The sequence below is a fragment of the Zootoca vivipara genome, chromosome 1 (assembly GCF_963506605.1).
Source record: "Zootoca vivipara chromosome 1, rZooViv1.1, whole genome shotgun sequence".
NCBI lineage: Eukaryota > Metazoa > Chordata > Lepidosauria > Squamata > Lacertidae > Zootoca > Zootoca vivipara.
In genome coordinates this window covers 82,236,779-82,263,736 of record NC_083276.1, presented here as the reverse complement: position 1 = coordinate 82,263,736, position 26,958 = coordinate 82,236,779, and the positions used below count along the sequence as shown (strand labels likewise).

At 41.4% G+C, this 26,958-nt stretch overlaps 5 protein-coding genes across 6 annotated transcripts; 3 read left to right on the top strand and 2 right to left on the bottom strand.

The window, feature by feature from the left end:
- Positions 1-383: 383 nt before the first annotated feature.
- On the top strand, positions 384-1,319 carry LOC118089986 (olfactory receptor 9G19-like). Its single transcript, XM_035125227.1, has one exon. The coding sequence runs from the start codon at positions 384-386 to the stop codon at positions 1,317-1,319; it is 936 nt and encodes a 311-aa protein (XP_034981118.1).
- A 4,948-nt stretch (positions 1,320-6,267) lies between these two features.
- LOC132592501 (olfactory receptor 9G19-like) lies at positions 6,268-7,203 on the top strand. Its single transcript, XM_060277515.1, has one exon. It carries the CDS (start codon positions 6,268-6,270, stop codon positions 7,201-7,203), a length of 936 nt encoding a protein of 311 aa, XP_060133498.1.
- Positions 7,204-10,102: 2,899 nt separating this feature from the next.
- Positions 10,103-11,053, top strand: LOC118080838 (olfactory receptor 5AR1-like). The gene has a single exon (XM_035106765.2). The coding sequence runs from the start codon at positions 10,115-10,117 to the stop codon at positions 11,051-11,053; it is 939 nt and encodes a 312-aa protein (XP_034962656.2). The 5' UTR covers positions 10,103-10,114.
- A 4,780-nt stretch (positions 11,054-15,833) lies between these two features.
- On the bottom strand, positions 15,834-16,637 carry LOC118089979 (olfactory receptor 5AP2-like). Its single transcript, XM_035125213.2, has one exon. The coding sequence runs from the start codon at positions 16,635-16,637 to the stop codon at positions 15,834-15,836; it is 804 nt and encodes a 267-aa protein (XP_034981104.2).
- A 4,386-nt stretch (positions 16,638-21,023) lies between these two features.
- On the bottom strand, positions 21,024-26,958 carry LOC118089964 (olfactory receptor 5G9-like). 2 transcript variants are annotated; one of them, XM_060277493.1, is made up of 2 exons: positions 26,347-26,937; positions 21,024-21,950 (listed from the first exon to the last, which is right to left on the bottom strand). In XM_060277493.1, exons 1-2 carry the CDS (start codon positions 26,935-26,937, stop codon positions 21,024-21,026), a joined length of 1,518 nt encoding a protein of 505 aa, XP_060133476.1. The 2 variants fall into 2 exon arrangements, with proteins under 2 accessions (XP_060133476.1, XP_034981084.2); XM_035125193.2 differs by lacking the exon at positions 21,024-21,950 and adding an exon at positions 25,123-25,140 and having other exon boundaries at positions 26,035-26,958.

Genomic DNA, 26,958 nt, shown 5'->3' with positions numbered 1-26,958 from the left:
AAACAGACATGCGGTAAAATTGAACGGGTGTGAGCGCCTGCAGAATTTTACGGGAGCGGCTTATATTCAGGTATTGTCTTGTTTTCTTTTCCCCCCTTGAATTTTAAAAGTGAGTCTTATATTCGGGTGTGGCTTATATTCAGGCCAATACAGTAAAAACATGACTTTTTTCCAGGTGAGAAATTTAAAGCCCAAAATAATTCTGAAGTGTGTATAAGTGAGAATCTCATTAAACAAGTAATCTCCTTCGTCCCCATTTTTAATTGCCCTTGTGAACTCTCTGAGTCAGAAAATATTGTGGAAAATGAGCCGTTCCAAGTGTTCAGTGTCCTGTGTGTCCTGTGTGTTTTCAGATCCTTCAGCAAATGATTGGCAGAAGATTCATGGAAGGAGGAAATCACACCACAGTCACTGAATTCATCCTTTTGGGATTCACAACAAATCCCAAACTGCAACTGATACTGTTTGTGGTGTTTCTCATCATTTATATAGCTAGTCTAGCCGGGAACATTGCACTCATTGTTCTAATCTGCAGCAGCTCTCACCTCCAGACACCCATGTATTTCTTCATTGGGAACCTTTCCTTCCTGGATCTGTGGTATTCCTCCGTCTACACGCCAAAGATCTTGGTGAACTGCATCTCTGAAGACAAGAGCATTTCCTTTGGTGGTTGTGCCTCCCAATTCTTCTTCTCAGCTGGCCTTGCCTATAGCGAGTGCTACCTTCTGGCAGCCATGGCCTATGACCGTTATGTGGCCATTGCTAAGCCACTCTCATATGCCACTGCCATGTCCACAAAGCTGTGCACAGCACTGGTGGCCCTCTCTTATCTCGGGGGGTTCATCAATGCCACTGTCCTTACTAGTGAAACCTTCACATTGAGCTTCTGTGATGGCAATGTCATTGATGACTTCTTCTGCGACGTACCTCCTCTGGTGAAGCTTTCCTGTAATGTGTCGGAGAATTACCAGACTATGCTGTACATTCTCCTGACTTTTAACATCATTGCCCCTTCAGCCTTCATCCTTGCCTCTTACGCCTTTATACTAGTGGCCATCTTGAGAATCCACTCCACTGATGGTAGGCGCAAAGCCTTCTCCACATGTGCCTCCCACATGACAGCTGTCACCTTATACTATGGCTCCATCCTCTTCATTTACTCACGCCCCAGTTCCAGCTATGCTTTGGAGCGTGACAAATGGGCTTCCACATTCTACACAGTAGTCTTTCCCATGCTGAACCCCCTGATTTACAGCTTAAGGAACAAGGATGTGAAAAAGGCTGTGCAGAAGTTGATGACAAGGAGGACAGAGTTCTAAATGAAGAAGACTTTAAATACGACATAGTAGATCAGTGAATTTATAATGTAAACTGGTTTTCTAACACACATTTGTATGCTATCATTGTCATACCTTCCCAATATCTCCCATTTTAGGAACTGTATTAAGAACTCAATTTTCCCCCTTCTCAACTACACATGACCCACAGCTATGAATTTAATATGTGTCAGTCTCAAATGGAGGCATCTGTTTCTGAATAAATGAGAGCAATAAATATGCTCTCTTCCATCTTAGCTTTTTAAATCTCTTCAGAACTGTGTTATAACATCTCTTTTTTCCCATAACATTTTATTGATTTTCCAACAATAACAAAACAAAAAACAATGAAAACAAAAACAAAACAAAACAGATCCCCCCCAATTCCCTGCCTTGGTTCCATTGTATATCAATGTACTACATGTCCATTATAAAGTTTTAACCATTTGCATTACTTATTATCTATTCATAATAAATGACAAGTATTCTTAAAACCCTGCCAATGTATTAACGTTTGTACACTGCTTCTGAATATATGCAATAAAGTCCTTCCATTATTCCTTAAATTCGTTGTCATCTCTTCCTCATAATTTCACTGTCAATTTTGCCATTTCAGCATATTCCGTTAATTTAACTTGCTGGGACACTTTCTTCTTTCCAATGTAATGCTAATAATGTTCATGCAGCTGTGGTTGAGTAGATAAACAAGTTCTTTTGTGATCTTGGTAAATCCATTCCTGTAATACCTAATAGGAAAGCTTCTGGTTTTTTGACAAAGGTTATTTTAAACATCTTCTTCATTTCATTATACATCATTTCTCAATACATCTTAACAATTTTGAAATCCCACCACATATGAAAAAATGTACCTTCTGTTGCTTTACATTTCCAACACTTATTTTCTTGAGTTTTGTACATTTTTGCTAATTTAACCGGAGTTAGATACCATGTATACATCATTTTCATATAGTTTTCTTTAATTGCCACACATGCTGTAAATTTTCTTTCTTTCTTTCATAGTTTTTCCCATTCCTCCATCTGTATATTGTGTCCCAGAACTATGTTATAACATCTCAGTATACAGGCAATACAACTCACCATGGAACCCATTGTGTTTTGACTAGATGCAATTTTGTCTTTTGGTGCACTCCCCGGAACAAAACCCCATGAAAGTTGAGAGCTTCATTGACTCATTGAATTGTAGAGTTGTAAGGTACCCCCAAGGGAAATCTAGTCCAACCCCTTGCAATGCAGGAATCTAAACTAAAGCACCCATGCCAGAGGTTGGCTATCCAACCTCTGCAATCTGACCTCTGCCTTGAAATTTATAGGAAAGGATATTCATACAGTTAATAATAGATAAAATAATGTAATCTATTTTCCAATGGAAGAGAGTATTTGAATTTCCTACACTGGTATGTGAAAAGTAACAACTGATTTGCACAGTCAACCAAATCACATGACTCAGCTGGATTCTACCCCCTTGTAGCTATGCTTTGCTGTGCTACAAATAGTCTGCAGTGAGGTTTTATGCCTGCTGAGTGAAGTCATGCTTGACTTGAGGTGCAACATTATCAGTATTCTGCCAAATCTGAGTCTCCTTTTCATCAGTTTCAGGTATCTACATAATGGTGCCTGCTATTTTCCTCTTCAAAAATATTCAAAGAAAGGGTATAATAGATATGTCTGAAACTTTTGAGGTCAAAAGTTTAGAACCCACAAATTGTGCATATAGTAACTATACTTTTAGACATTATATCAAATGCATGGAGGTTGGCTGAAGATGGGCAGGAATGTACGGTATCATCAATATTAAAGAAAAATAGATTAATTAAACTGTTCTTCACTACTTGTTTCATTCCATACCAAAAGTCTTTTCATCTAGCTTAAAATATGCCTACAACAACAATGCAAAATTCTTACACTGCAAGCAACCTGCTGTCTAATCTTTTGATTTTAGGATTTGTCCTTCTGGCTCTCTTTAATATGGTGAAGCAGCTTCAGTGATTATGGAATCAGTAGAAGAGATGGTTAATTTTTTAAAAAATTCTGAAAGATGAGGGGAAACATTTTGAGGCAGAAAACAGAACTTCTGGTCTGTTTCTTACAAACCAGTCGAGAAACTTTGGGAATCAATGAAATATTATATAAAGCCAAGAGTTTTGCTTAGAAAGGAAATTATTTTGTTGAAAATGATGACAAAAAAGGCCAAGTAAACATTTTCCCTAATCCATAGTTGTCTCTGTCGCTGAATAGAAGCAGTGCTTCAAACAGGAAGATATGAGGCAGGCCCTGAACTGTCTGGTCTAATTTTATAGTGGAGTGAGTTCAGGACCCTGGACAAGAACAAGGATGCTGAATCTGAATGCAGGAGCAAGGGCTTCAGGGCTTCAGTAAGTGGATCTGCAGTAAATGAGGTTTGTAAAAACTATTTTAATTAATTAAATAGGTGTGTGATCTTATGAAGCAGCCAATCATTACAGTTAGTTACAAGATAATGGTGATGATTGAAGTAACAAAAACATCCCCTCTGGTCTGGACTAGCTATTCTGATGCTCCCCCTAAATAATCCTGATGTTCCCTCTAAATTATTTTCCTTCTCTTCCTGTCTTCTTTTTCTCCTCCAGCTCTTCCAAATATATATATCTGAAAGCACCAAAAGAAAGAAATGCACACTAGAGAGATTTGGGCAATGGGTTCTCAAAGTCTGTTTCCTCAACAAGAAAAGTAAGACTCTTGATTTGCTTGTCCATATATTAGGTTATTCCAAAGGCATAAAACCAAATCCCAGCAGAGCATGAGACGTTTTGTGTTGTTAAAGAGGCACTGGGACAAAATCCTTAAGAGACAATAGAATGCTCTGAGGAAATATCAATTAATATTTTCTGCTCTGAAGCCACTAATGAGTTGTGGGTGACTTGCTGGTTCCAGCACTTATATAAATTAGTCCAGGGATTGAATAAACTCATTTTCTTCTGGAGTCAGCATCATCCATGACTATCATATTGTGCCCTATGAAGTGGGTATCATCAAGATTAAGAGCTAATTCTTGTTCCAGAGCTTTATCACCTAACAGGTTCAGCTTATTTTATTCTATAGATGTCCATCTTTGATAAGAAGCACACAAACCCTCTTTCACTCCTCTCTTCATACTGGCTTGTACAGCACAAAACCCGCAGAAGAAATCAGTTGACTGACCAAGCAAATCACATTTGAGAATCAATTCTCACAGCATATGTTATGCACCTTGTTGTTTTGTTGTCATTGAAATGTTGTCTGGAAAGAACGAGGAGGAGAAGGTTGATGACAAACCTCGTTGCCTGAGCTGGGAAAGGTAAGGCAATCAAACGCAACACACTTCAAAGACTTGGGTGCCCAGATTAAATTCAAGGTTATAATTGTAATGGAGATTGGCACTAATGGCAGCACTTCTAAAAGCATGCTTGAAATACCTCTAGGTATATGTCAGCAATTTTTTAAAAGAATAAAACTGGATTAAAAAATGATTAATGCAATATAATAAATATGGCTTTAATACAACTCCCATTAAAATGAGTTCATGTGTAAATCCCATTTTGAAAGCATATTTCCTAAGCAGAAATGGAGCACTTAAAATGGAAAGCAACTGTCCTTTCTGCTTTAATTGCTGCTCTTTCATATTTCTTTCTACTGGATTTCTATTTAAGTTCCAAAGACGCCTATTCTAAACACCTGTTTTTACAAAGGGGGAGATCATCATCATCATCATCATTAAACTTTGTATGCCTCCCTTCATCTGAACACCACAGGGCAGCTTATGACATAAAAATGCAAAATGAGAATACAAAATGCATAACAAAACAAAAGCAAACCAATAGCACTTCCCATAAACACATTTAAAAGGCCATAGAATGTCCAATCAACCATAAAATGGTGGGCATGACCAGGTAAATCAAAACTTTTAACAATAAGTGACAGTTGGATCTTTATATAGCACATTGGATGGGGTAACAGGGCTGTGGAATAATTTGGGAGGTGTAAGAGCATTGCCTGCATCCTTTCCCACTGTTGTCCTCTGACTTGTTAAGATCAGAGATCTCTTATTTTCCAAATGCTAAGAGCACCACAAGCTATTTAGCTCAGAGGTGGGGACTTTTTTCAGCTCAATGGTGGCCTTTCCTCATGTGGGCAAGCTTCCAAGGACCACATGTCAGTGATGTACAATGGGCCAGGGCAAAACTGGGTGAAGCAGCAGCTGTGACACCTCTGCACAGTAAGCTGCATTCTGCCTGTGGAAAAACCAGAGGTTTCTGTGCACACAAATATATATATATATATATATAGAGAGAGAGAGAGAGAGAGAGAGAGAGAGAGAGAGAGAGAGGGGGGGGGAGAAACAGAGATCCATCCAATCAAGTAAAAGGCATTATCACAGTTCAGGGACTCATTTCAGCCAAGCCAAAGTCTTCAAGAAGGGCCTGTTCTCTCTGCTTCCTCCATTTTTAATTCTGTTCTTCACATTTTGCAGCAAGTTGCAAAATAATAATAATAGAATCCTCATGAAAATTCACCAGCATTTTAGTTTAAATTTCTCCTAATAAACACATTTGTATACACAGTTTTCACTAAATTACATGTTTTTAATATCCGCATTCCCCTAATATATGCACTTTTGTAAATAATGTTTGGTTGGCAAACTGCATAGCAAAATTTGGATGAGTGAAAATTTCAAAGGATAGCTGCGTCTCGGTTCCGAAAGTGCAAATTTGATAGATTTGGCTTTAAATTAGACCTGAATAGAATTTCTTGCTCATCTCTAGAGGGACTGTAGGATGGAGAGAGGGCGTGTTGTAGATAAGGTCTTGAGGTTTCCCATGCCTGATGTAGCTCATTGAGAACTGATGCTATTCTGATATGTCAGAACTTCAGTGTATGTCTTCAATTTCCTTACCAGCTAATCCCACATAGCTTCATGGAGGAAGGAAATCACACCACAGTGACCGACTTCATTCTGCTGGGTTTCACAACAAACCCCAAACTGCAACTGATCTTATTTGTACTGTTTCTGATAATATATATAGCCAGCCTGGCAGGGAATATAACATTAATTGCTCTAATCTGCAGCAGCTCTCACCTCCAGACGCCCATGTATTTCTTCATTGGGAACCTTTCCTTCCTGGATCTGTGGTATTCCTCTGTCTATACGCCAAAGATCTTGGTCAACTGCATCTCTGAAGACAAGAGCATTTCCTTTGGTGGTTGTGCCTCCCAGTTCTTCTTCTCAGCTGCCCTTGCCTATAGCGAGTGCTACCTTCTGGCAGCCATGGCCTATGACCGTTATATGGCGATAGCCAAGCCATTGTCGTATGCCACTGCCATGTCCAGAAAGCTGTGCACAGTACTGGTGGCCCTCTCATATCTCGGTGGATTTATTAATTCCACCTTAATCACTAGTGAAACCTTCACACTGAGCTTCTGTGATGGCAACATCATCGATGACTTCTTCTGTGACTTACCCCCATTGGTGAAGCTATCCTGCAATGTGCCCAAGAGCTATCAGTCTGTGTTGTACTTCATTTTGGCTTCTAATGTAATTACACCCTCTGCACTTATCCTTGCCTCCTATGCCTTCATTCTGGCTGCCATCTTGAGGATCCGCTCCACTGAAGGGAGACTGAAAGCCTTCTCCACATGTTCTTCCCATCTGATTGCAGTTGCTTTGTACTATGGCTCCATCCTCTTCATCTACTCACGCCCCAGCTCCAGCTATGCTTTGGAGAGGGACAAAGTGGTCTCTGTTTTCTACACAGTAGTGATCCCTATGCTTAATCCTCTCATCTACAGCCTCAGGAACAAGGATGTAAAACATGCTCTGAAGAAACTGGCAATGAAATGGAGGGCAGCATGACTGAATATAACTGGAAGCATGCAGTTTTGTTTCTAGTAGCTTAGCATCATTACTCATTAGTAAGATCTTTTGGCATGTGTTTTTATGTAGATGTGTCCTCAGAACCTCGTTTGTATAAGGCATTATTTGTGAGACACTATGTTTCATACTCATAAGACCCATTCATGTTGGACTAATTCTTCCTTTTCTCCCTCTGTCCATTTTGAGGCTGGCTATTGCTGCAGATAACAAACATTTTAGATCATTTTCCCTGATAAAGTATTTGAACCCTAGGCCACCATCCTATACCCACTTACCTGGGCATCTCATTTAACTAAGGGTGTATAAATCTGTCATTTTAAATGTCCCACAGTTTTTCAGTTTCCCAAACTTAGGTTCAATTTTGCACTTAAGTCCTCACAAAAATTCATCAGCACTTTAGTGTCCATTTCCCCAAATACAATGCATTTTTACTCATAATTTAGTTGGAAGACTGCATTGCAAAATTCAGAGAGGTGCCCATTTCAAAGGATGGCTGCTCTTTGGGCTGCATATTGCTTCTGGAAGAAAAAATTAGAGGCAGGTTCTCATTGAGATGTTAACCAAACTGAATTACTCCCTTATCGCTGCATTTAATTCAATGAGACTTACTTCTGATAAGGCATGCTGCATAGGATTGCAATATTAGTCACTTGTGTATATCCTGGATCGATGTATTGCTCTCATATAGAACGTCTATGAGCATAACAAAGTTCATTCCTCACTATACCCAAAATATTTAGTTGAGATGTTCTAATTCAGGCGTAGGCAAACTTGGCCCTCCAGATGTTTTGGGACTACAACTCCCATCATCCCTAGTTAACAGGACCAGTGGTCAGGGATGGTGGGAGTTGTAGTTCCAAAACATCTGGAGGGCTGAGTTTGCTTATGCCTGTTATAATGTAATTTGAAAATAAATATGAATATAACAATTTCTTTTAAAATTATATGTTTCCTGTTTCATAATGATAAAAAATTAGAAAGTATATGATAAAACTGGCCTTTGTTATTGCAATGGGTTATTTGTTCTGGGTGTTGGTGGCTATTACATCAGTGCTGATGTGTGAAGAAGCAGAAATTCAATGTCCTGTGGCCCTCTAGATGTACAGTAGCTGGACTCCAGCCAGCATGATCAGGGACAATGGGAGTTGTAGTCCAATAACATCCAGAGGGCCACAGATTCCCCCATCCCAATTCTCGATAAAAATTCATTGCATAGGGCAACTGTTCCACAAGAGTGTGTTAGAGAAGGTATGTTTGACGAAGCATATAAAGCCCTAAGTTGCTTGGGACCCAAGTCCCTAAAAGAGCACCTTCCTCCACCATTAACAACTCTTTTGGACCCTGCAATCAGCAGGAGAGGCCTTGTTGGTATAGCCACTACCAGGGGCTTCCTGGCTGGTTCTGACCTGTGACAGAGCATTTTTGATGCTAGGCAGGGCATGCTCACTGGAATGGAGATAAAAAAAACAGATCTCTCACACCTCAACTTATCAGTTAAACCATGCAAACAAAGGCACAGGAGTGTGCAAGTGCTGCTGATCAATTCATCGTTCATGCCTACAAACCCAATTTCTTTTGCCAACGTGTTGTGAAATCAAAAAAATGTGGGAAAGGGATCCAGTGTTTGCAGTTATTGCTGGTTGGCAGCATCAGCAAACTCTGTTTTCAACAGGAAGCTGCATTTTTACCTGCCCCATAGCTGACATCACAGCCAGTCTCAGATAAGGAAGGCACAAATCTGGTAGTTAACTCTTCATTGCCAAGTGAAACGCTTACAGAAGTTCCCACAGGGCTCCAGATACACATACATACATACATACATACATACATACATACATACATACACACATCTCTACCCTCTAGGCAGCTACAGGTCTGGGCAGGAGTGCCAGCATGGCACTAGCACCAAAATTTGTGGTTGCCTGGACACTTCATGGGGATTTTTGTGGATGGTCAGGCACCCAGGGCCCCAGCACCCATGAGTCAGGGACTTGTGGAGCAGTTGCAGCAACAGGGAAACTCCACCCCTCCACCTTCTAGCGGCACCAAAGGTGAAGAGCCTCTTCCGCTGCTGCCCCATCTGGTGTGCCTTCCTCCATCCCAGTCTGTCCTGACTCCCCCATCTCCCCTGGCTCCTGCCTTGTGGGCAGTGTCAGGACCCATAAATCAATGGTCTGGATTACTGCACTGGTCATCTGCCTGCATTCCACACTCTTCAGAGTCCTGGCAGTCCTTGAGAGCATTGGGGATGTCAGGTGCAGGAAGGAACATTAGAGCCCCTGACAAACCACAATTATGCTGTTCCCTGCTGCTGAATTAAGGTCACAGAAACCCTGCCAGAAAGCAAGAGAAATGGATGCCACGTATTTCTTGTGCAGGAGGGGAGGGGAAATGACAGTGAACACAATGAGAAAGCAAATTGCATGGGATGCTTATACCCTTGAAAGCTCTACAAAGATATGTCTCCTGATGAGGGAATCAGAGATAAGAAATCCTCTGGGGACAGAGCTCCCGGACTCTACCATTCCTACTCTGTAATAATCACATTATTTTTCAGAGGTAGGAAACTCAATGCGTAATAAATAGACACCCAGGAGTTTACAAGGATCAGTAGGATGCTGACTTAACCAATGATCAAAACTTCGGAGTTCATATCTCCCACTTGTAGAAAGGTTTAAGGAAAAGACAATGGGGAGCATCACTCAGGAACTCTGGATCTTCTAAAATCTCCACATGAAGCCGTGGTAAGACACAGCTGTGTCATCCTCAGCCTCGCAGAGCAACTGGGACCCAAGCAAACTTGGACATCTCATAGACTAATTAATACTTAAAACAACCCTGCCATCCACATTTCCTACATTGCTCCAGACCACTGTATCTTTTCTTAAAAATGGTGAATGAAAACAGTACCACTGTCACCGAATTCATTCTCCAGGGCATCTCAAATGATCCAGGTATGAAAGTCTTATTCTTTGTGGTATTCCTGATCATCTATCTGGTCAATGTTGTGGGAAACCTAGGCATGATCATCTTGATCACACTTGATTCCCACCTTCACAATCCTATGTACTTCTTCCTCTGGCACCTGTCCTTCTGTGACATCTGCTACTCATCTGCCATTGCTCCCAGAATGCTGTCTGACTTGTTATCTGAGAGCAGGACCATCTCCTTCCCGGAATGTACTGCCCAGTTCTACTTCTTTGCTGCCTTTGTGGATGCCGAGTGCTACATTTTAGCAGTGATGGCCTATGACCGCTATGTGGCCATTTGCAACCCACTGCTCTATTCCACTGCCATGTCCAAGTCCCTCTGCATCCGGCTCCTACTTGGATCGTACATTGCTGGCACGACTAATGCCATAATACACACAACAGCCACCTTCAGTCTGCAGTTCTGCAATTCCAACCTCATCAACCATTTCTTCTGTGATGTCCCTCCACTGCTGGCAATCGCTTGTTCTGATACCCACATTAATGAGATTTTGCTTTTTGCATTTGCTGGCTTTGTTGAGATGAGCTCCCTCTCAATCATCCTTCTCTCTTACATCTTCATTTTAGCAGCTGTCCTGAGAATGCCCTCAGGGAGGCTCAAAGCTTTCTCCACCTGTGGATCCCACTTCACAGGGGTAACTTTATTTTATGGGACTGTGATTTTCATGTATCTCCGGCCCACTTCTGTCTATGCCTTGGATCAAGACAAATGGGCTTCTGTGTTCTACACAGTAGTGATCCCCATGCTCAATCCTCTGATCTACAGCCTGAGGAACAAAGATGTTAAGGAAGCTTTCAGAAAACTCTTCAACAAGAAGCTGAATTCTGTCTTAAACTAGAATGCAATATTATTACTGAATGGTTTTGTGTGTGTGTGTGTGTGTGTGTGTGTGTGTGTGAGTGAGTGAGTGAACTGGTTCTATAGGAACTTGACTTGTAGGTTTCAGAACTCTTTCGTTTCCCTTATAGTTGATCCTCATTTTTCTACTTGCTAGAGAATCAGAAAACGAAGGAGTTCCACCACAGAGTTATTGTCTGTCATTCATTGAGCAATGTCATTTGCAATTTCAAAATCATTTGTGCTGAATGAGATTGACTGAAACTTCTTGTGGACTCTTCAAAGCAGTCATTCCATGGAAAGCAGGCATTCCATCAGACCAACTCAATGGGAGAGATTGGGAAGTGTTGTGTTGGGATATCAGAAAGATATCAGAAAGAAGTGTCCCTTTATTTCTACAAGACAAGACTAAAAGAAGAAAATCCCCTTGGAGTACTGCACCATGAAAAGCACAGGAGCTCAAGGGTCCAGAAAGCATTACATTCAAATACAGCACCTCCTAGCATACATAACAGGAGGATCCCACCATCTTCTTTTTTAAAAAGTCCCTTTGGTCCTCGCTGCTGGAAGTCGCATTTGCTGCAACTGCCTCTCCCCTGCTGCTATTAATAAATCAAGGGAGTTTTTGGGATCTGGCAATGGCCAGAAAGGTGTCCATTTCACACCTAGCCAAAAAGGTTCAGCGAGGCGTCCCTATACCGTGATGATGCCATACATCTCCCTAATGAGGGAAATGATGTTTGGCTTGCTGACATTCTCGATGCTATTAGGTATTGGTTACGGTTGTGAGGGTATTGGCGGCGAGCCCTTCAGGCTTGATTGGCGGTAGGCATTGGATTATCTCTGAAAGGGTACAGGTGGGGGGGAGGTTGCTGCCATCATCTCCCCCAAAATGCTGAAGGGTACTCCCTTAAGGAGTCCGGGGGCGTGGCCATGTCCGAAGCCATAGTAGGTGAGGGCCTAAGGCACGCCCCCTAGCGGGGTCCCAGGGTGAGTTCCTAGTTGATCTGCATCGCAGGGCTCACCCAACGGTGGTTAACCCTTCACAGACTGCCAGCAGAGCAGGCTGGAGTCGGATATAGATGGTTAGATCCAATGCCTAAGCCAATACCTCTCTACATCCGTAATCAATAAAGTTGTGGCCTTTTATGCCCATTAACCTTATGCAATGTGTCCTGTGACTTTCTTTATTCTGGGAGGGATCGGGGTATCGCCACACAATGTGTCATCATGAAAACAGCTGGTTTGCTATTTTATAACACTAATTCTCATTATCGTGTTGTATCCAACTAGCATATACCGAGAGTAGACCCACTGAAATTTATCAGCTATGTTAGTCATATTCATTTAGATTCTGAGTAGGACTAATGCTCCATGGTTTTTATGTCATATTGTTGTGTTGTAGTCTTATGAATTGTTTGTTTACTGTCCTGGGTATCTTTGGGTTGACGGGTTGGTTATAAATAGAAGAAGCAGCTTGATGTTATCAGATATTTTTCATGGAAATCACCACTAGAATGCAATCTGCCTAGTACATTGTCAGTGTTGTTCAGACTCTACTCTCAAAAATCCAAAATACTATACTAAGTAACCCAAAGGAACCGGGATTCTGTGGCCTCCTCCAAAGCTTTCCTGTAGCTTTTGCAATTTCACAAGTACGAGGCATCAGCTAGGCTGCCACTGACTTCTGCATTCTGGGCAGACCAACCAGAAGTAAACACAGGCAAGCCTAGTGGAACTATGCAGTAGCAGCTTACCACTCAATGCACTCTTACCTCCCACAGCCTAATGATGAGGGAGAGATGTGATTCAGTGCACATTTAAAGGTGAACTTACCTGGTTTCCACTTTCTGAAGCAATGTGAACCAAAACAACTCCATCAGTCAAAATTCAGACTTCTCTGAATTTTGCAATACACATCCCCAGTCAAGTAATATTCACAAACTAGAGTGAAATGTGCATATGAATGCATAAATCAGCGAAAATAAAAAGCATGCTTTATATCAGGCAAAATTGTGTGCAAGAATAAGTTTATTGGGAGAAATTTGCATTGGAATGCTGAGGAACTTTCACAAAGTAATCCAGATTCCACACCAAGAGAGCCAGGATTCTGTAGCCTGTGTGAATTAAGTTAGAACATACATGGTGTTTAAGGTTTCATTTTTGCTTTTTTTCACAACTTACTCTAGTTTTTCTAGTCATTTACAGGAGAAAGGAACTATGCACAATACCTGAGCTATTTCTCATCACTAATGGATCTTCTCCAATGCATTATTGTGGCTTTTGCAATTTCACAAGTGTGAGGAGTTACCTGAAAGCAGGTGTTCCATCAGACCACCTCATTGGGAGAGATGGGAAGTATCAGGTATCAGGAAAGCATATCAGAAGGAAGCAGGCCTCTCAAAGAACAAATGTCCTTTATTACTATAAGGCAAGACTAAAAGAAGAAACTCACCTTGGAGTACTGCACAATGGAAACTGCAGGAACTCAAGGGTCCAAAAAGTATTACAATCATACAGCACCCCCTGGCTTACATAACAAGAAGCAGAACTCACTTGTAGGCAGGAACTGTCTTGTTTAAATGATGTATGTAAGCCACTTTGTTAACCATTTTGGCTGCAGAGTAGGGTACAGATGCTAACAACAACAACAACAACAACAACAACAACAACAACAACAACAACAACAACAACAACAACATGGTTGTTTTAAAGGTCAATCAATGCTATAATTTTATCCATTGGCTAAGAACACTGAAAGGTGGGGAAAGGCTACCTTCTTTTTAAAAAGCAAATGAGAATAGAGCCTGAACATTTTGCCTCATATTTTTGGTTTTACAAATGTTTGGGCAATTCCTTTTGAACAGGTTATACCCCTCAATTTCTACATTCCTGTAATGAGTCCCACCCCATAAGCTTCAGTAATAGCCATTAGGTTCAAATTCAACTTGCTTGTTTCCCATACTCTGTGCAATAGCATGGAGACAACAGAAACCATGAGTCATTTCCTCCAGCTGCTTCCTTCTTGTAGTTGCTTGCCCTTTACCAAGTTTCTGTAGCACCACTTCAGTTTTCTGTGCAGCAATGAAGCTATTATCACCAGTACCAGGTGTTTCACCTGTAATACTGTCCTTCTTCCCCTTAGGATTAAGTTTAAAGCATTCCTGATCAGGTTCATGAGACTCTTAGCAAACATATTGTTGTCAACCACTGTGTGAGGTGTAACCCACCTCTTGCTAGAAGTCCTTCCTCAAGCATATAACACCTGCGTTCAGAGGTCTGCACTTGTTGCCAATCTGTGACAGAGCCAGGTTCAAGGTGTGACTGTTAGTATTTAAAGCCCTTAACAACCAGTTTACCTATTATATCACCTTACCCCATGAGTGTACACAATCGACAGAATTGGCACATTTACAAGTCAACAAAATACCTGCACCACATCTGTAAGAACACATCATTTGGTGTGCCAGCACTGCCACTTGGTTTTTTATATCAGACAGGTGCCTTCACTGTATTCCTTGCTGTACCTGCTAAAGGCATTCTTATTCAGATAAACCTACCCAGATGTTTAGAAATTCTGTAGGAGTTTTAATTGTTTTAGCCTATTTTACTGCTGTTTTAACATTCTGCATATTTTAAATTACAGTTGCAAAACCTTTTAGTGATAATGTTATTGTTTTATCATTTCTGGAAACCATATTGAAGTTTCTGTACAATCAAATAACATATTAATTATATGAAATAAGTAAATAAATAATAAATAAATTCCTTCCCCCTGGAATCTCATGTCTTTTATACAATGCAGTTCACTAGAGCACCCTGACTCTGTACTCACATCATCACAATATTCCCAACAGTGTTGACTGATATAATACTAAAAGCATTCGTTATTATGAACAGGTTAAGTCCTCAGGTCAGTCATAGTGGGTCACCTTGGTAAACCCATGCTCACTCAGTCTCAGGACTACTATCTATTACATTAATTAAGTGCCTTGCTGAATCTGATGAAGACACACCTTGTCTCCAACACGAGCCATCCAGAAGCTTATGCATGTAAGAACAGATACCACTGGTCATTTTCCTGTTGTTTGTCCCAGATATATATTGCATCTAATCAAACAGGTTTCATATAGCTATCCTGGATGAATCTATCCTACATCAATTTGCCCAGTAATATCTTTCTTCATGTATTTCTCCAATGTTAGGAATATAATACTAGTTACCTTACAGGGTGGCTGTAGGGTGAAAGAGAGAATGTATATGTGAGGCACTTTAAGCATTCAATTATTGGTTTTTATTTAAGGAGGATATGTATATGCTGCTTTTCAGCAAGTGTATAATCAAGGAGTTCATACATCTTTTGTTCTCTTCCTCAAAGAGGATATTTCTTGAGACTTGTAGACTTCACTGGGAAGATGTTATCAATTGCTCTTGGCTCTTTCAGAGGAAGTGTCTATTGAAGATAACATACAAGAGAGAAGAGATATATTTCCACATAGTCCAGCTTCTTATCCATTGCAATATTTTCTTATTTTCTTTCTTTCTTTCTTTCTCCCTCTCTCTTACTTTTTTAATCTTCCAGTTAAACATCAGTCAAATGTTAGAGACACAGCTGCAACCAACTGAAAGTCCTATATCAATTATAAGCTTTAACATTGTCAGGCAACATACTTCTCCATAACACGTCTCAAAGCACTCTTCACTTCCTTATTCCTCAAGCTGTAGATGAGGGGGTTTAGCATGGGTATGACCACCGCATACAACAAAGAGGCCACTTTGCCTCAATTTCTTGACGTATTAGGTTGGAGATACATAAAGATAAAGCTTCCATAAAGGATGATGACAGCCATCAGGTGGGAAGAGCAGGTGGAGAAGGCTTTATGCCTGCCCTCAGCTGAGCGGATTCTCAAAATAGTGGCAACAATGTAAGAGTAAGAGATAAGGACTGTCAAATGGGTGCTTATCAGGTTAAAGCTAGCAAACGAAAACATGACAAAGACATTGAGGCTGGTATCAGAACAGGAAAGCTGAAAGAGTGGGGGACCTTCACAGTAAAAATGATCAATGACATTAGGACCACAAAAGGATAAACGAGTCATGCAACCTGTGTGTATCACAGCATTGACAGATCCCGCAATGTATGAACCAGCCACCAGAAGAGCACAAACTTTCTGAGACATGGTGATTGTGTAGGTGAGTGGGTTGCAGATGGCCATGTACCGATCATATGCCATAGCAGCCAGGAGGTAACACTCAGTGGTGGCAAAAGTTACATAAAAATAGAATTGAACTATACACTCATTGAAAGGAATCACTTTCTTTTCCATTAAAAGGTCTGTCAGCAGCCTGGGACTGATGGTGGTTGAATAGCAAATGTCTAAGAAGGACAAATTACTAAGGAAGAAATACATGGGGGTGTGAAATCGAGCATCAGACCTGATTAACAGAAGCATCCCAAGATTTCCCACAATTGTGATGAGATAATTGACTAGAAACAATGCAAACAAGATGGCAGCCAACTCTGGACTGTCAGTGAATCCTGTGAACACAAACTCCTTCACTGTACTGCTGTTCCTGTCAGGCATTTTCCCCCCTGATGGAATCAAAGAGAAACAAAATGGTGCTGGGTGAGGAGTGGGAAGATTTGGAAAATTATTCACTATCAGAAATGAGGTAATCAATCTTCACCACTATATGTGCTTTTTAAAATAAAGAAATTGAGGTTTTAACCCCTGAATTATGGCTGGAATGTAAAATTTAAAGGATCACCATTGGCGGAGAAGACTTTTATCATCTGAGGATGGTGTTTCTAGACCTCCTCCTTCAGAATTTAAAGCAGTGGCACTCTATTACCTTGAAATAAGGCAGTATACATAGCTTTACACAGCATAAAGAGAGGGTGGTATAGTAGGGTGGCCATATGTCCGGAACGTCCCAGATACAGAATACTGTAGTTGTAAGCCGTGTCCGGCTGTAAATCGTCAAAAATGTATGGGAAAATCCAGACACATGGCAAATCCATATTGGCAGTGTCATTTTTTTGGTGATTTCACCAAAAATGCTAAACAGCTTTAGGCAAAACTGAAAAAGCTAAACAACTTTGGCAAAAACCCAAAAGACTTTTTGAAATTCTGGGATCAAACCAGAAACTGGGATGACTTCTCTAAGTCAGGGACGTCCCTGGAAAATAGGGACACTTGGAGGGTCTGTTATTTGCTAACAGCAATCGTAAGTTAAATGTGCAGTTTCATTTTTTTCAAGAGAAGGGATTCAATTAGAACTTCTTTTTAACCCACTGTAGATATGAGCCTATCTCGGATGCTTTGACCTTTAGAACAGTAATCTCCAGGTTGAAATTCCTGAATCAGGCCATATTTAAAGCAGTCAATAGCCTTTTGATGAACTTCGCAATCTTGGGCTCTAAGACTCCTCAGATCTTTGGGTAACTTGCCTCATTCAGGCTGCACTCTCTTCTCTGTCCTCCTATCAGACCAGACAGGCTCTGCCCACCAGCTCCTTTCATCTCCCTCAATAAGGGGTGTGTGCCTTCTTTGACCCTCTCTTTTTCCAGTACTTTCTCTAGTGCTTATAAGCCATCAGAAGGAGTCTGGAGGCTTGGAAATTCTTATCAGCCACAACCTCACCTTTACCCACCTGTAACCTATCCTTGTCAGCATGGTTCTGAGCATTGGGCTGGTCTAGCAGCTTCTATCCTACCATCAGGAAGTTACCTGGGATATCATTCTTTCCTTTCCTTGTGTACTCCAGTGCAAAGCATCTACTGGATCATTTGCTCTTTCTTAGACCCAAGAGTGGAATCTGTATTCCTCCAAGGTCCTCTAAGATGCATCTTACACTGTTTGATAGGCAAACATACTCTTAACTAAAATTGCTACAGATATAGTGAAAGACCTGCAGTTGCTGCATTGATTGAAGAAGTTCAGCATGTGCAACATAACATAGACCATAAAGCTCTACAGTAGGGGTAGTCAACCTTTTTATACCTACCGCCCACTAATGCATCTTTCTTGATGGTAGAATTTCCTTACCACCCCCCAGTGCTCGATTGAAGGAGGATTCAGCTAGTGCCGTAGAACCCCCTACCGCCCACCTCGAATTCTGAAACGCCCACTAGTGGGCGGTAGGGACCAGGTTGACAACCCCTGATCTACAGCATCAAATAGTTAATGGTCCCTTGTTTACTGCTCTAAGGTTGTTGACTTCCAGATTAATAATCTGCCTTGCATCAAAGTTAAATGCAGTGGTGCCATGAGACCAACATGCCAACAATATCCACACCACCACCCAGGTATACCAACTCCTTATGGGTTAATTAGCACTCTGTAAGAAGAGGAAAGCTATCAAGCCACTGTTCCAGTAAAAATAGCAGACTTTTCAAAATGGAGCAAGGCCCTCAACTCAGGCAATTGTGTAACTCCATACACACAATGAACATCCTGGAGTTTGTAGGCTTCTGAATGTGTGGTGCTTGTTACATGCATGTATATACGCCTGAGATACGTGCAGCCAAAGTCACTGCTTTCATGTGACAATTTTTTAAATAAGATTCCACCAACTTATGAAAAATGTGTCATCATGAAAACAGCTGGTTTGCTGTTTTATAACACTATTTGCCATTATCGGGTTTTCTCCAACGTATATACAGAGCAGAGCCACTGAAATTTATCAGCTATGTTAGTCATATGCATTGATATTCTGAGTAGGATTGGTGCTCCAGGGTTTTTATTGTTGTGTTGTAGTTTAATGAATTGTTCGTGTGATGCCTGGATACCTTTGGGTCGAAGGGTGGATTATAAATATAACAACAACAACAATTAATAATTTATTATTTGTACCCCGCCCATCTGTCTGGGTTGCGCCAGCTACTCTGGGCAGCTTCTAATATATATAAAAACATATTAAATCTTAAAAATCTTCCCTATACAGAGCTGCCTTAAGATGTTTCCTAAATGTTATATAATTACTCATCTCCTTAATATCTGGTGGAAGGGCATTCCACAGAGTGAGCACCACTGCCAAGAAGGTCCTTTGCCTGGTTCCCTGTAGCTTCACTTCTCACAGTGTGGGAACCACCAGAAGGCACTCAGTGCTAGATCTCATTGTCTGGGCTGAATGATGGGGGTGGAGATGCTTCTTCAGGTACAACAACAACAACAACAACAACAACAACAACAACAACAACAACATTAAGAAGAAGCATGATGATGTTATCAGATCTTTTTAATGGAAATCACCACTAGAAAGCAATCTGCATGGTACATTGCCAGTGTTGTTAGGACTCTGCTCTCAAAAAACCAAAATATTATACTAAGTAACCCAAGAGATTCTGCAGCCTCCTCCAAAACTTTACTGCAGCTTTTACAGTTTCACAGGTATGAGGCACCAACTTGGCTGCCACTGACTTCTGCTCTGCACCCTGGGCAGCCCAACTGGAAGTAAACACAAGTATATGGCAGTCAACAGATTGGCAAAAGCTGCACAACTCTAACTTTCCCTTCCCCCAGCAAAATGGTTTTAACAACAATGGGTATAATGATGGACTTTATCTTATTGGGATTGGGAGAGTGCATTTTTTATGTTTACAAACCCAGTAGGGCAGGAATCACCTTTTTAATGTATGAAAGAAGACCTAAATGAGAAAGCTCATGAACTCCAGTCATTGTAGCTACCTGTTATTCTTGAGGTGGCACACAGTATACCACCTCCAATCCCAGCTACAATAAAATTCTTTTAAAAACACAGGTTTCCCCCCCCCTATGGAGTATCAACTACTTCTCCAACAAAGAAGACCAGAAGAAAAGGCTTAATAAAGACAAAACAAGAAGTACCTTCTCTAGAGTCTAGACAATGGGTGTTTAAAAGGTGAAGCAATGCTATAACCTCATTCCTTGGCTAAAAACACTGAAAGGTGGCAGCAAGACAAAAGAAATGAGAGTAGTCTGGGACTTTGCACACACTAGAAACTGGGACATTGCAGACTAATGCTCATCCAGGGGAAGAGCAACTGCTGCTTTTGCAACCCTTCCCCGTGGAATCCCATGTCTTTTATACATCGCGGTCCACTAGAACACCCTGACTCTGTAATCACATCATTACAATACTTTCAGCAGTATGGGCTGATGTAATACTAATAGCATTAGCTATTATAACCTGGTTCAGACTGTGTGGCCTTCATCAATCCATGCTCAGTCAGCCTCAGTACAACTATTTAAAGTGCCTTGTTGAAATTTCAGTTGAAGGCTCATCTAGCTCACCATCTTGTCACCAACATGAGCCAGTCAGAAGCTTCTGCATGCAGGGAATTTTGCTGCTGACCATCTTCCTCTTGTTTGTCCCAGAAATATGCTTCTTTTCTCCAAACAGGTTTCCGTTAGCAATTCTGACTAGAAGCCATTGAGGTATCTATCCAACATAAATACGCCTAATAAAATAATTCTCCACGAAATTTGTCCAAAGTAAGGACTATAATATGAGCATACTTTACAGGGGTTTGGTAGGATGTCAGAGAGAATGTACGTAAAGTGCTTCAAACATTTAGTTATTTGCTTTTATTTGATCAGAATATGTATCTATATACGTAGCATTTCAGCAACAAATGGACTCAAAGTAGTACATACAGTAAAGCTGAGCAACAACTTGAAACACCCTAAAGTATATTTCACTTCTATCTTCTGCTCCCTTAGTTCAAAAGGATATTCAATGAGTCTTCAAGGCTTCACTGGGAAGTTGCTATCAACTTCTTTTAGTTCTCTAAGAGAGGCAGCTATTGGAGAAATCCTATTGGAAAGTAGTCCTTGAAATATGTCCACATGGCCCAGTTTCTGCCACAAAATTACTTATTCTTTTTTAACATTCCAGTCAAACGCCAGCCAACTCCCAAATAAACAGCTGCTATCCTCCAGCAGTCTTCACAGAGCATTCTTCCATATCAGCGCTAAACTGTAACATTGTTAGGCAATATGCTTCTCCAGCACCCGTGTCAAAGCACTCTTGACATCCTTGTTCCTCAAGCTGTAGATGAGAGGGTTTAGCATGGGTATTACCACTGCGTACAACAAAGAGGTCACTTTGCCTCCATTTGTTGATGTATTAGGTTGGAGGTAGATAAAGATCAAGCTTCCATAAAGGATTATGACAGCCAGCAGGTGAGAGGAGCAGGTGGAGAAGGCTTTGTGCCTGCCCTCAGCTGAGCGAATTCTCAAAATAGTGACAAAGATATAAGTGTAAGAGATAAGGACTGTCAAATGGGTGCTTACCAGGTTAAAGCCAGCAAAAGCAAACATCACATACAAATTGATGCTAGTATCAGAACATGAAAGTTGAAAGAGTGGAGGACCTTCACAAAAAAAATGATCAATGACATTAGGACCACAAAAGGATAAACGAGTCAAACATCCTGTGTGTATCATAGAATTGACTGATCCAGCAATGTATGAACCAGCCACCAGAGAAACGCAAGCTTTGTGAGACATGGTGATTGTGTAGGTGAGTGGACTGCAGATGGCCATGTACCGATCGTATGCCATAGCAGCCAGGAGGTAGCACTCAGTGGTGGCAAAAGTTATATAGAAATAGAATTGAACTAGACACTCATTGAAAGTAATCACTTTCTTTTCCATTAAAAGGTCTGTCAGCAGCCTGGGACTGATGGTGGTTGAATAGCAAATGTCTAAGAAGGACAAATTGCTAAGGAAGAAATACATGGGAGTGTGAAGTCGAGCATCAACCCTGATTAACATAAGAATCCCAAGATTCCCCACAATTGTGATGAGATAATTGACTAGAAACAATGCAAACAAAATGGCAGCCATCTCTGGACGATCACTGAATCCCATCAGCACAAACACCTTCACTCTACTGCTGTTCCTGTCAGCCATCTTTCCCCCCGTGATGGAATCAAAGAGAAACAAAATAGGAAAACTGCTTAGTAGTTTTCTATCTGAAATGAGGTAAGAAATCTTCACAGTTATATGGGTTTTTTTTAAAAAAAGAGAGAGATTTTAATCCCTAGAAGACGGCAGTATTGTCATTTAAGGATGGTCATTGGTGGAGAAGATAACTTCAGGTAGGTGGGTTGTGTAGAATTTCCATCTCTCCAGCTTCAGAAATAAAACAGTCACTACATTTCTTGATATGATGTTGCAATAAATAGCCTTACACAACATAAAAGCATGTAACTTTAGGAAGGGCAAAGTGGGACTCAGCCACAACCACTCCCTAACCCACATGGAGCCAACTTGGCTGATTACTGGTCAGCCTGCTTCTGAACAAAAGGTTGCTCTAGCAGCTTCTACCCCGCCATCAGGAAATTACCTGAGATATCATTATTTTCTTTTGCCAGTGGAAGTTTCTACTGGTGCAACTTCTCCTTCTTAGGTTCAAGAGTGGACTCTGTATTCCTCCAAAAACCTATAAAATGTATCTTACACTGTTTGCAAAGGAAGCATACTCTTAGCTTGAATTGCTACAGACAAAGTGGAAGACCTGAAGTTGCTGTATTGACAGAAAAAGTGCGGAATGTACAGCATGACATAGTCCATGAAGCTTAACATCATCCAATAAGAAATGGTCTAAGATAGTTGACTTCCAGTGTAATGATTTGCATTGGGTCTAGTTATATACAATGGTGCCATGAGACCTAGATGCCAACAACAACTGTTTCCTGTTCTTGTAAACAACCCCATTAAGGGCTAATTAGTGGGTGGCGCTGTGGGTTAAACCACAGAGCCTAGGGCTTGCTGATCAGAAGGTCGGCGGTTCCAATCCCCACGACGGGGTGAGCTCCCATTGCTCAGTCCCAGCTCCTGTCCTTGACATATGGTCCCTCCTCTCAAGGTCTTGCACCTGGTAAAATATATCAGCCCTGTCAAAATGGAGCAAGGCACTCAACTGAGGTGCCTGAGTACCTCCATACATGCTGTAGATACCATGGAGTTTCTGAATGAGTGGTGCTTCTTCCCATGGCACCTGTCCTTCTGCGACACCTGTTACTCATCTACTGTTACTCCCAGAATGCTATCTGTCTTATTATCTGAGAACAGGACCATCTCCTTCCCTTGGGACACAGCCCAGTTCTTTGCTGCCCTCTGCATCATTCTTGTCTCTTACATCTTATCTGTCCTTAGAGTGAACCCATGGAGTGTCAGGCTTCGGGAGAGCGGCTTCCTCCCTCCTTTTTGCTGTGGATAAGCCGAACAAAGCAAAAATAGTCTCTTATCATTCAAAGAGATTTTAAGGAACCCAGCTCAAGAACAATGTGTCCATCTCAGAGTAAAGGTGCTCCCAATTAAGGTTTCTACCCACTTCCCCCCTACTGCTTGCAACATGATCTCGCAACCACCGTGCCTTCTGTGCAGCTACCTTATCTAATCTCCTTGACACCTGGACACTTTCCAGCAAACCAGAGTCTGTTAACTCTCTCTCCCTCCCTGTTCTTCTTCTCCTAGCTGTTCACCCCCCCCCCCAGTTCCTCCCAAGTCTTGTCTTCTGAATTATGTCCCTCTGTGAACTACTGATCCAAATCTATACTGTCCCACTGCTCCTGGGAAGATTCAGGATCCTGATCAGGAGCAGGGGGAGGCTCCCACCATTGCTAATCTTTGCAGCCCTCCTCAGCACAGCCCCTGACATGAAGCCTTCTTCTGTCTATGTCTTTGACCAAGACAAATGGGTGTCTGTGTTCTACACTGTAGTGCTCTTCATGCTCAGTCCTCTGATCTGCAACCTTGAGGAACAAAAGCATTACAAAAGCTTTCAAAAAACTCATGAACAAGGAGCTGAATTCCACCTTAAACTGAGATCCTGTGTTACCACTGATTTTCTTTTTGTGAGCTCAGTTATTAAAATGAGACTAATTCTACAGTTTTCCAAATGATTTCCTTTCACTTGTAACTGAATAAGAAAACAAGACAGTTCACCCACAGAGTGTTTGTGTGACGTTCAGTGAGCAATTTGGTGCAAATTAAAACCAACTAAAATGTTGTCTAGTTTATCAAAACTTGAGTCCAAGGTACCATTTAAATATACATAGTAGCTGGCAATTTTTAAAGGGTGTTGCTGCCAGTAAAAAGTAAAATCTATTTGTCTTTTTTCAGTAGCATTACTAAAATTGTGTAAACAGAACTCCATCACAGGGATAACTACAACAGATAACTACATAGGGTTTATTGTGTCGTAGAAAAAAAACATGATTTCTGGTATTAGCAATGTTTTCGACTCCCAATTTAATAATCAATCCTGGGCTTAGTTAAATGCACTGGTGCCATGCGAACAACATGCCAACAACTGTTTCCCCCTCTTATTGTAAACAAACTCCTTAAGGGCTAATAAGGACTCTGTAAGGAGATGAAAACTTTCAAGCATTGGTAATATGGGGTTGTATCCATCCAACATATACCAAGAGTAGACCCACTGAAATAAACAGGCCTATATTCTTAATGTCCATTGATATCCATGGGTTTACTCCAAGTAGAACATACACTGGATGCAATCCACAGCTTTTCTATCATACTCTTGATCATATTTTCATGAATTGTTTATGTACTGCCATGCATACGTTTGGGTAGAATTAGATGAAGACACATTCACCCCAGCATTCTGTCTCCGGCTTAGAAGTGCCAACTTCCAAGGGAGAATGTGGACATAACATCAGGTCATTGGGAGGAATCAGGAGGCGAAGCTGAAAATGGCAACAGCACATGTTCAATGGCCAGTGATTCCTCCTCCCCTTGCCACAACTGCCAGGGAGCTGCTTCCCTGCTCCTTCTCCTCCAAGCAGTAGAAGGAAAAGGTGCCAACCACTGATATCATGTCCCACTTGACTCTGCACTTAGCACCCGCTTTGAACATTGGGGATCTGGCCCCCTCCCTGAAAATATTGGGGGGGGGGGCTCAGCCTCTAGGAGATGCCCTCCCACATGAGCCAGCCAGCTGCTTCTGTTTACAGGGAATGATAGTGTTGCCCATCTTCCTGTTTCATGTCCTTGATGTATACTGTTTCTGAACAAAGAGGATTGATTTAGCTATCCTGGCTAAAAGTAATTGAGGTTTCTATCCTCTATTCATGGCCTGATGAAATTACCCTGCATGATTTTATACAATGTTAGGAGGACAACACCACATTACTTTACACGATTGTTCCACGATACCAGAGAGAATGCATGTGAAGGACTGTGAACATCTAGTTATTTATTTCCATTTATTTAAAACCAGTATATACTGCTTTTCAATGACAAATGTACTTAATGGAATTTATGCTATAAAACTGGACAACAAATTAACACATCCTAAAGCGTATTCTATTCCCTTACTCAAAGAGGATGTTCCTTGAGTCTTGTAGGCTCCACTGGATAGAAGTTTTGGGATGTTTAATCAGACCAGATGGCATATTGGAAAGAAGCCCAGGCAATGTTTCTGGAAAGGAGCCCAGCTTCTGACCCACTGTAATCCTTCCTTCCCTTTCCCTTTTGCTTTCTGGGTTTCAGTCAAACTTCATCCAGATGCCAGATACATAACTGCAATCATGCAGCAGTCAATATTTATATAAAGCTTACTGTACAAATAGTTAATATTGTTAGCGAATATACTCCTCCACAATGGACGCAGGTGGTGCTGTGGGTTAAACCACAGAGCCTAGGGCTTGCCAATCAGAAGGTCGGCGGTTCAAATCCTCGCGACGGGGTGAGCTCCCGTTGCTTGGTCCCAGCTCCTGTCAACCTAGCAGTTCGAAAGCACATAAAAATGCAAGTAGATAAATAGGTACCGTTCTGGCGGGAAGGTAAACGGCGCTTCTGTGCGCAGCTGTGGTTCGCCAGAAGTGGCTTAGTCATGGTGGCCACATGACTGGAAGCTGTACGCCGGCTCCCTCGGCCAATAACGCAAGATGAGCGCCGCAACGTCAGAGTCGGTCATGACTGGACCTAATGGTCAGGGGTCCCCTTACCTTTTATACTTCCCCACTACCCGTCTCAAAGCACTCTTCACCTCCTTGTTCCTCAAGCTGTAGATGAGAGGGTTTAGCATGGGTATTACCACCGCATACAACAAAGAGGCCACTTTCTTTCCTTCGGTTGATGAACTGGGTTGGAGATACATAAAGAAGAAGCTTCCATACAGGATGATGACAGCCAGCAGGTGAGAGGAGCAGGTGGAGAAGGCTTTGTGCCTGCCCTCAGCTGAGCGAATTCTCAAAATAGTGACAGCAATATAAGAGTAAGAGATAAGGACTGTCAAATGAGTGATCACCAGGTTAAAGCCCACAAATGCAAACATCACATACAAATTTACACTTGTATCAGAACAGGAAAGTTGAAAGAGTGGAGGACCTTCACAAAAAAAATGATCAATGACATTAGGACCACAAAAGGATAAACGAGTCAAACATCCTGTGTGTATCATAGAATTGACTGATCCTGCAATGTATGAACCAGCCACCAGACAAACGCAAGCTTTGTGAGACATGGTGATTGTGTAGGTGAGTGGACTGCAGATGGCCATGTACCGATCGTATGCCATGGCAGCCAGGAGGTAACACTCAGTGGTGGCAAAAGTTATATAGAAATAGAATTGAATTATACACTCATTGAAAGTAATCACTTTCTTTTCCATTAAAAGGTCTGTCAGCAGCCTGGGACTGATGGTGGTTGAATAGCAAATGTCTAAGAAGGACAAATTACTAAGGAAGAAATACATGGGTGTGTGAAGGGAAGCATCAACTCTGATTAAAATAAGAATCCCAAGATTCCCCAAAATTGTGATGAGATAATTGACTAGAAACAATGCAAACAAAATGGCAGCCATCTCTGGATGATCACTGAATCCCATGAACACAAACTCCCTCACTCTACTGCTGTTCCTGTCAGCCATCTTTTCGCCCCTGACAGAATC

Excerpts from the sequence above, each read along its gene's own strand:
- LOC118089986 (XM_035125227.1), top strand. The coding sequence starts at position 384 with ATGGAAGGAGGAAATCACACCACAGTCACTGAATTCATCCTTTTGGGA.
- LOC132592501 (XM_060277515.1), top strand. The coding sequence starts at position 6,268 with ATGGAGGAAGGAAATCACACCACAGTGACCGACTTCATTCTGCTGGGT.
- LOC118089979 (XM_035125213.2), bottom strand. The coding sequence starts at position 16,637 with ATGCCTGACAGGAACAGCAGTACAGTGAAGGAGTTTGTGTTCACAGGA.
- LOC118089964 (XM_060277493.1), bottom strand. The coding sequence starts at position 26,937 with ATGGCTGACAGGAACAGCAGTAGAGTGAGGGAGTTTGTGTTCATGGGA. Across the intron at positions 21,951-26,346 it reads ATACAAGTGTAAATTTGTAT|ATGGCTGACAGGAACAGCAG; the intron begins GTGATGTTTGCA and ends ACGGGGGGAAAG.
- LOC118080838 (XM_035106765.2), top strand. The coding sequence starts at position 10,115 with ATGGTGAATGAAAACAGTACCACTGTCACCGAATTCATTCTCCAGGGC.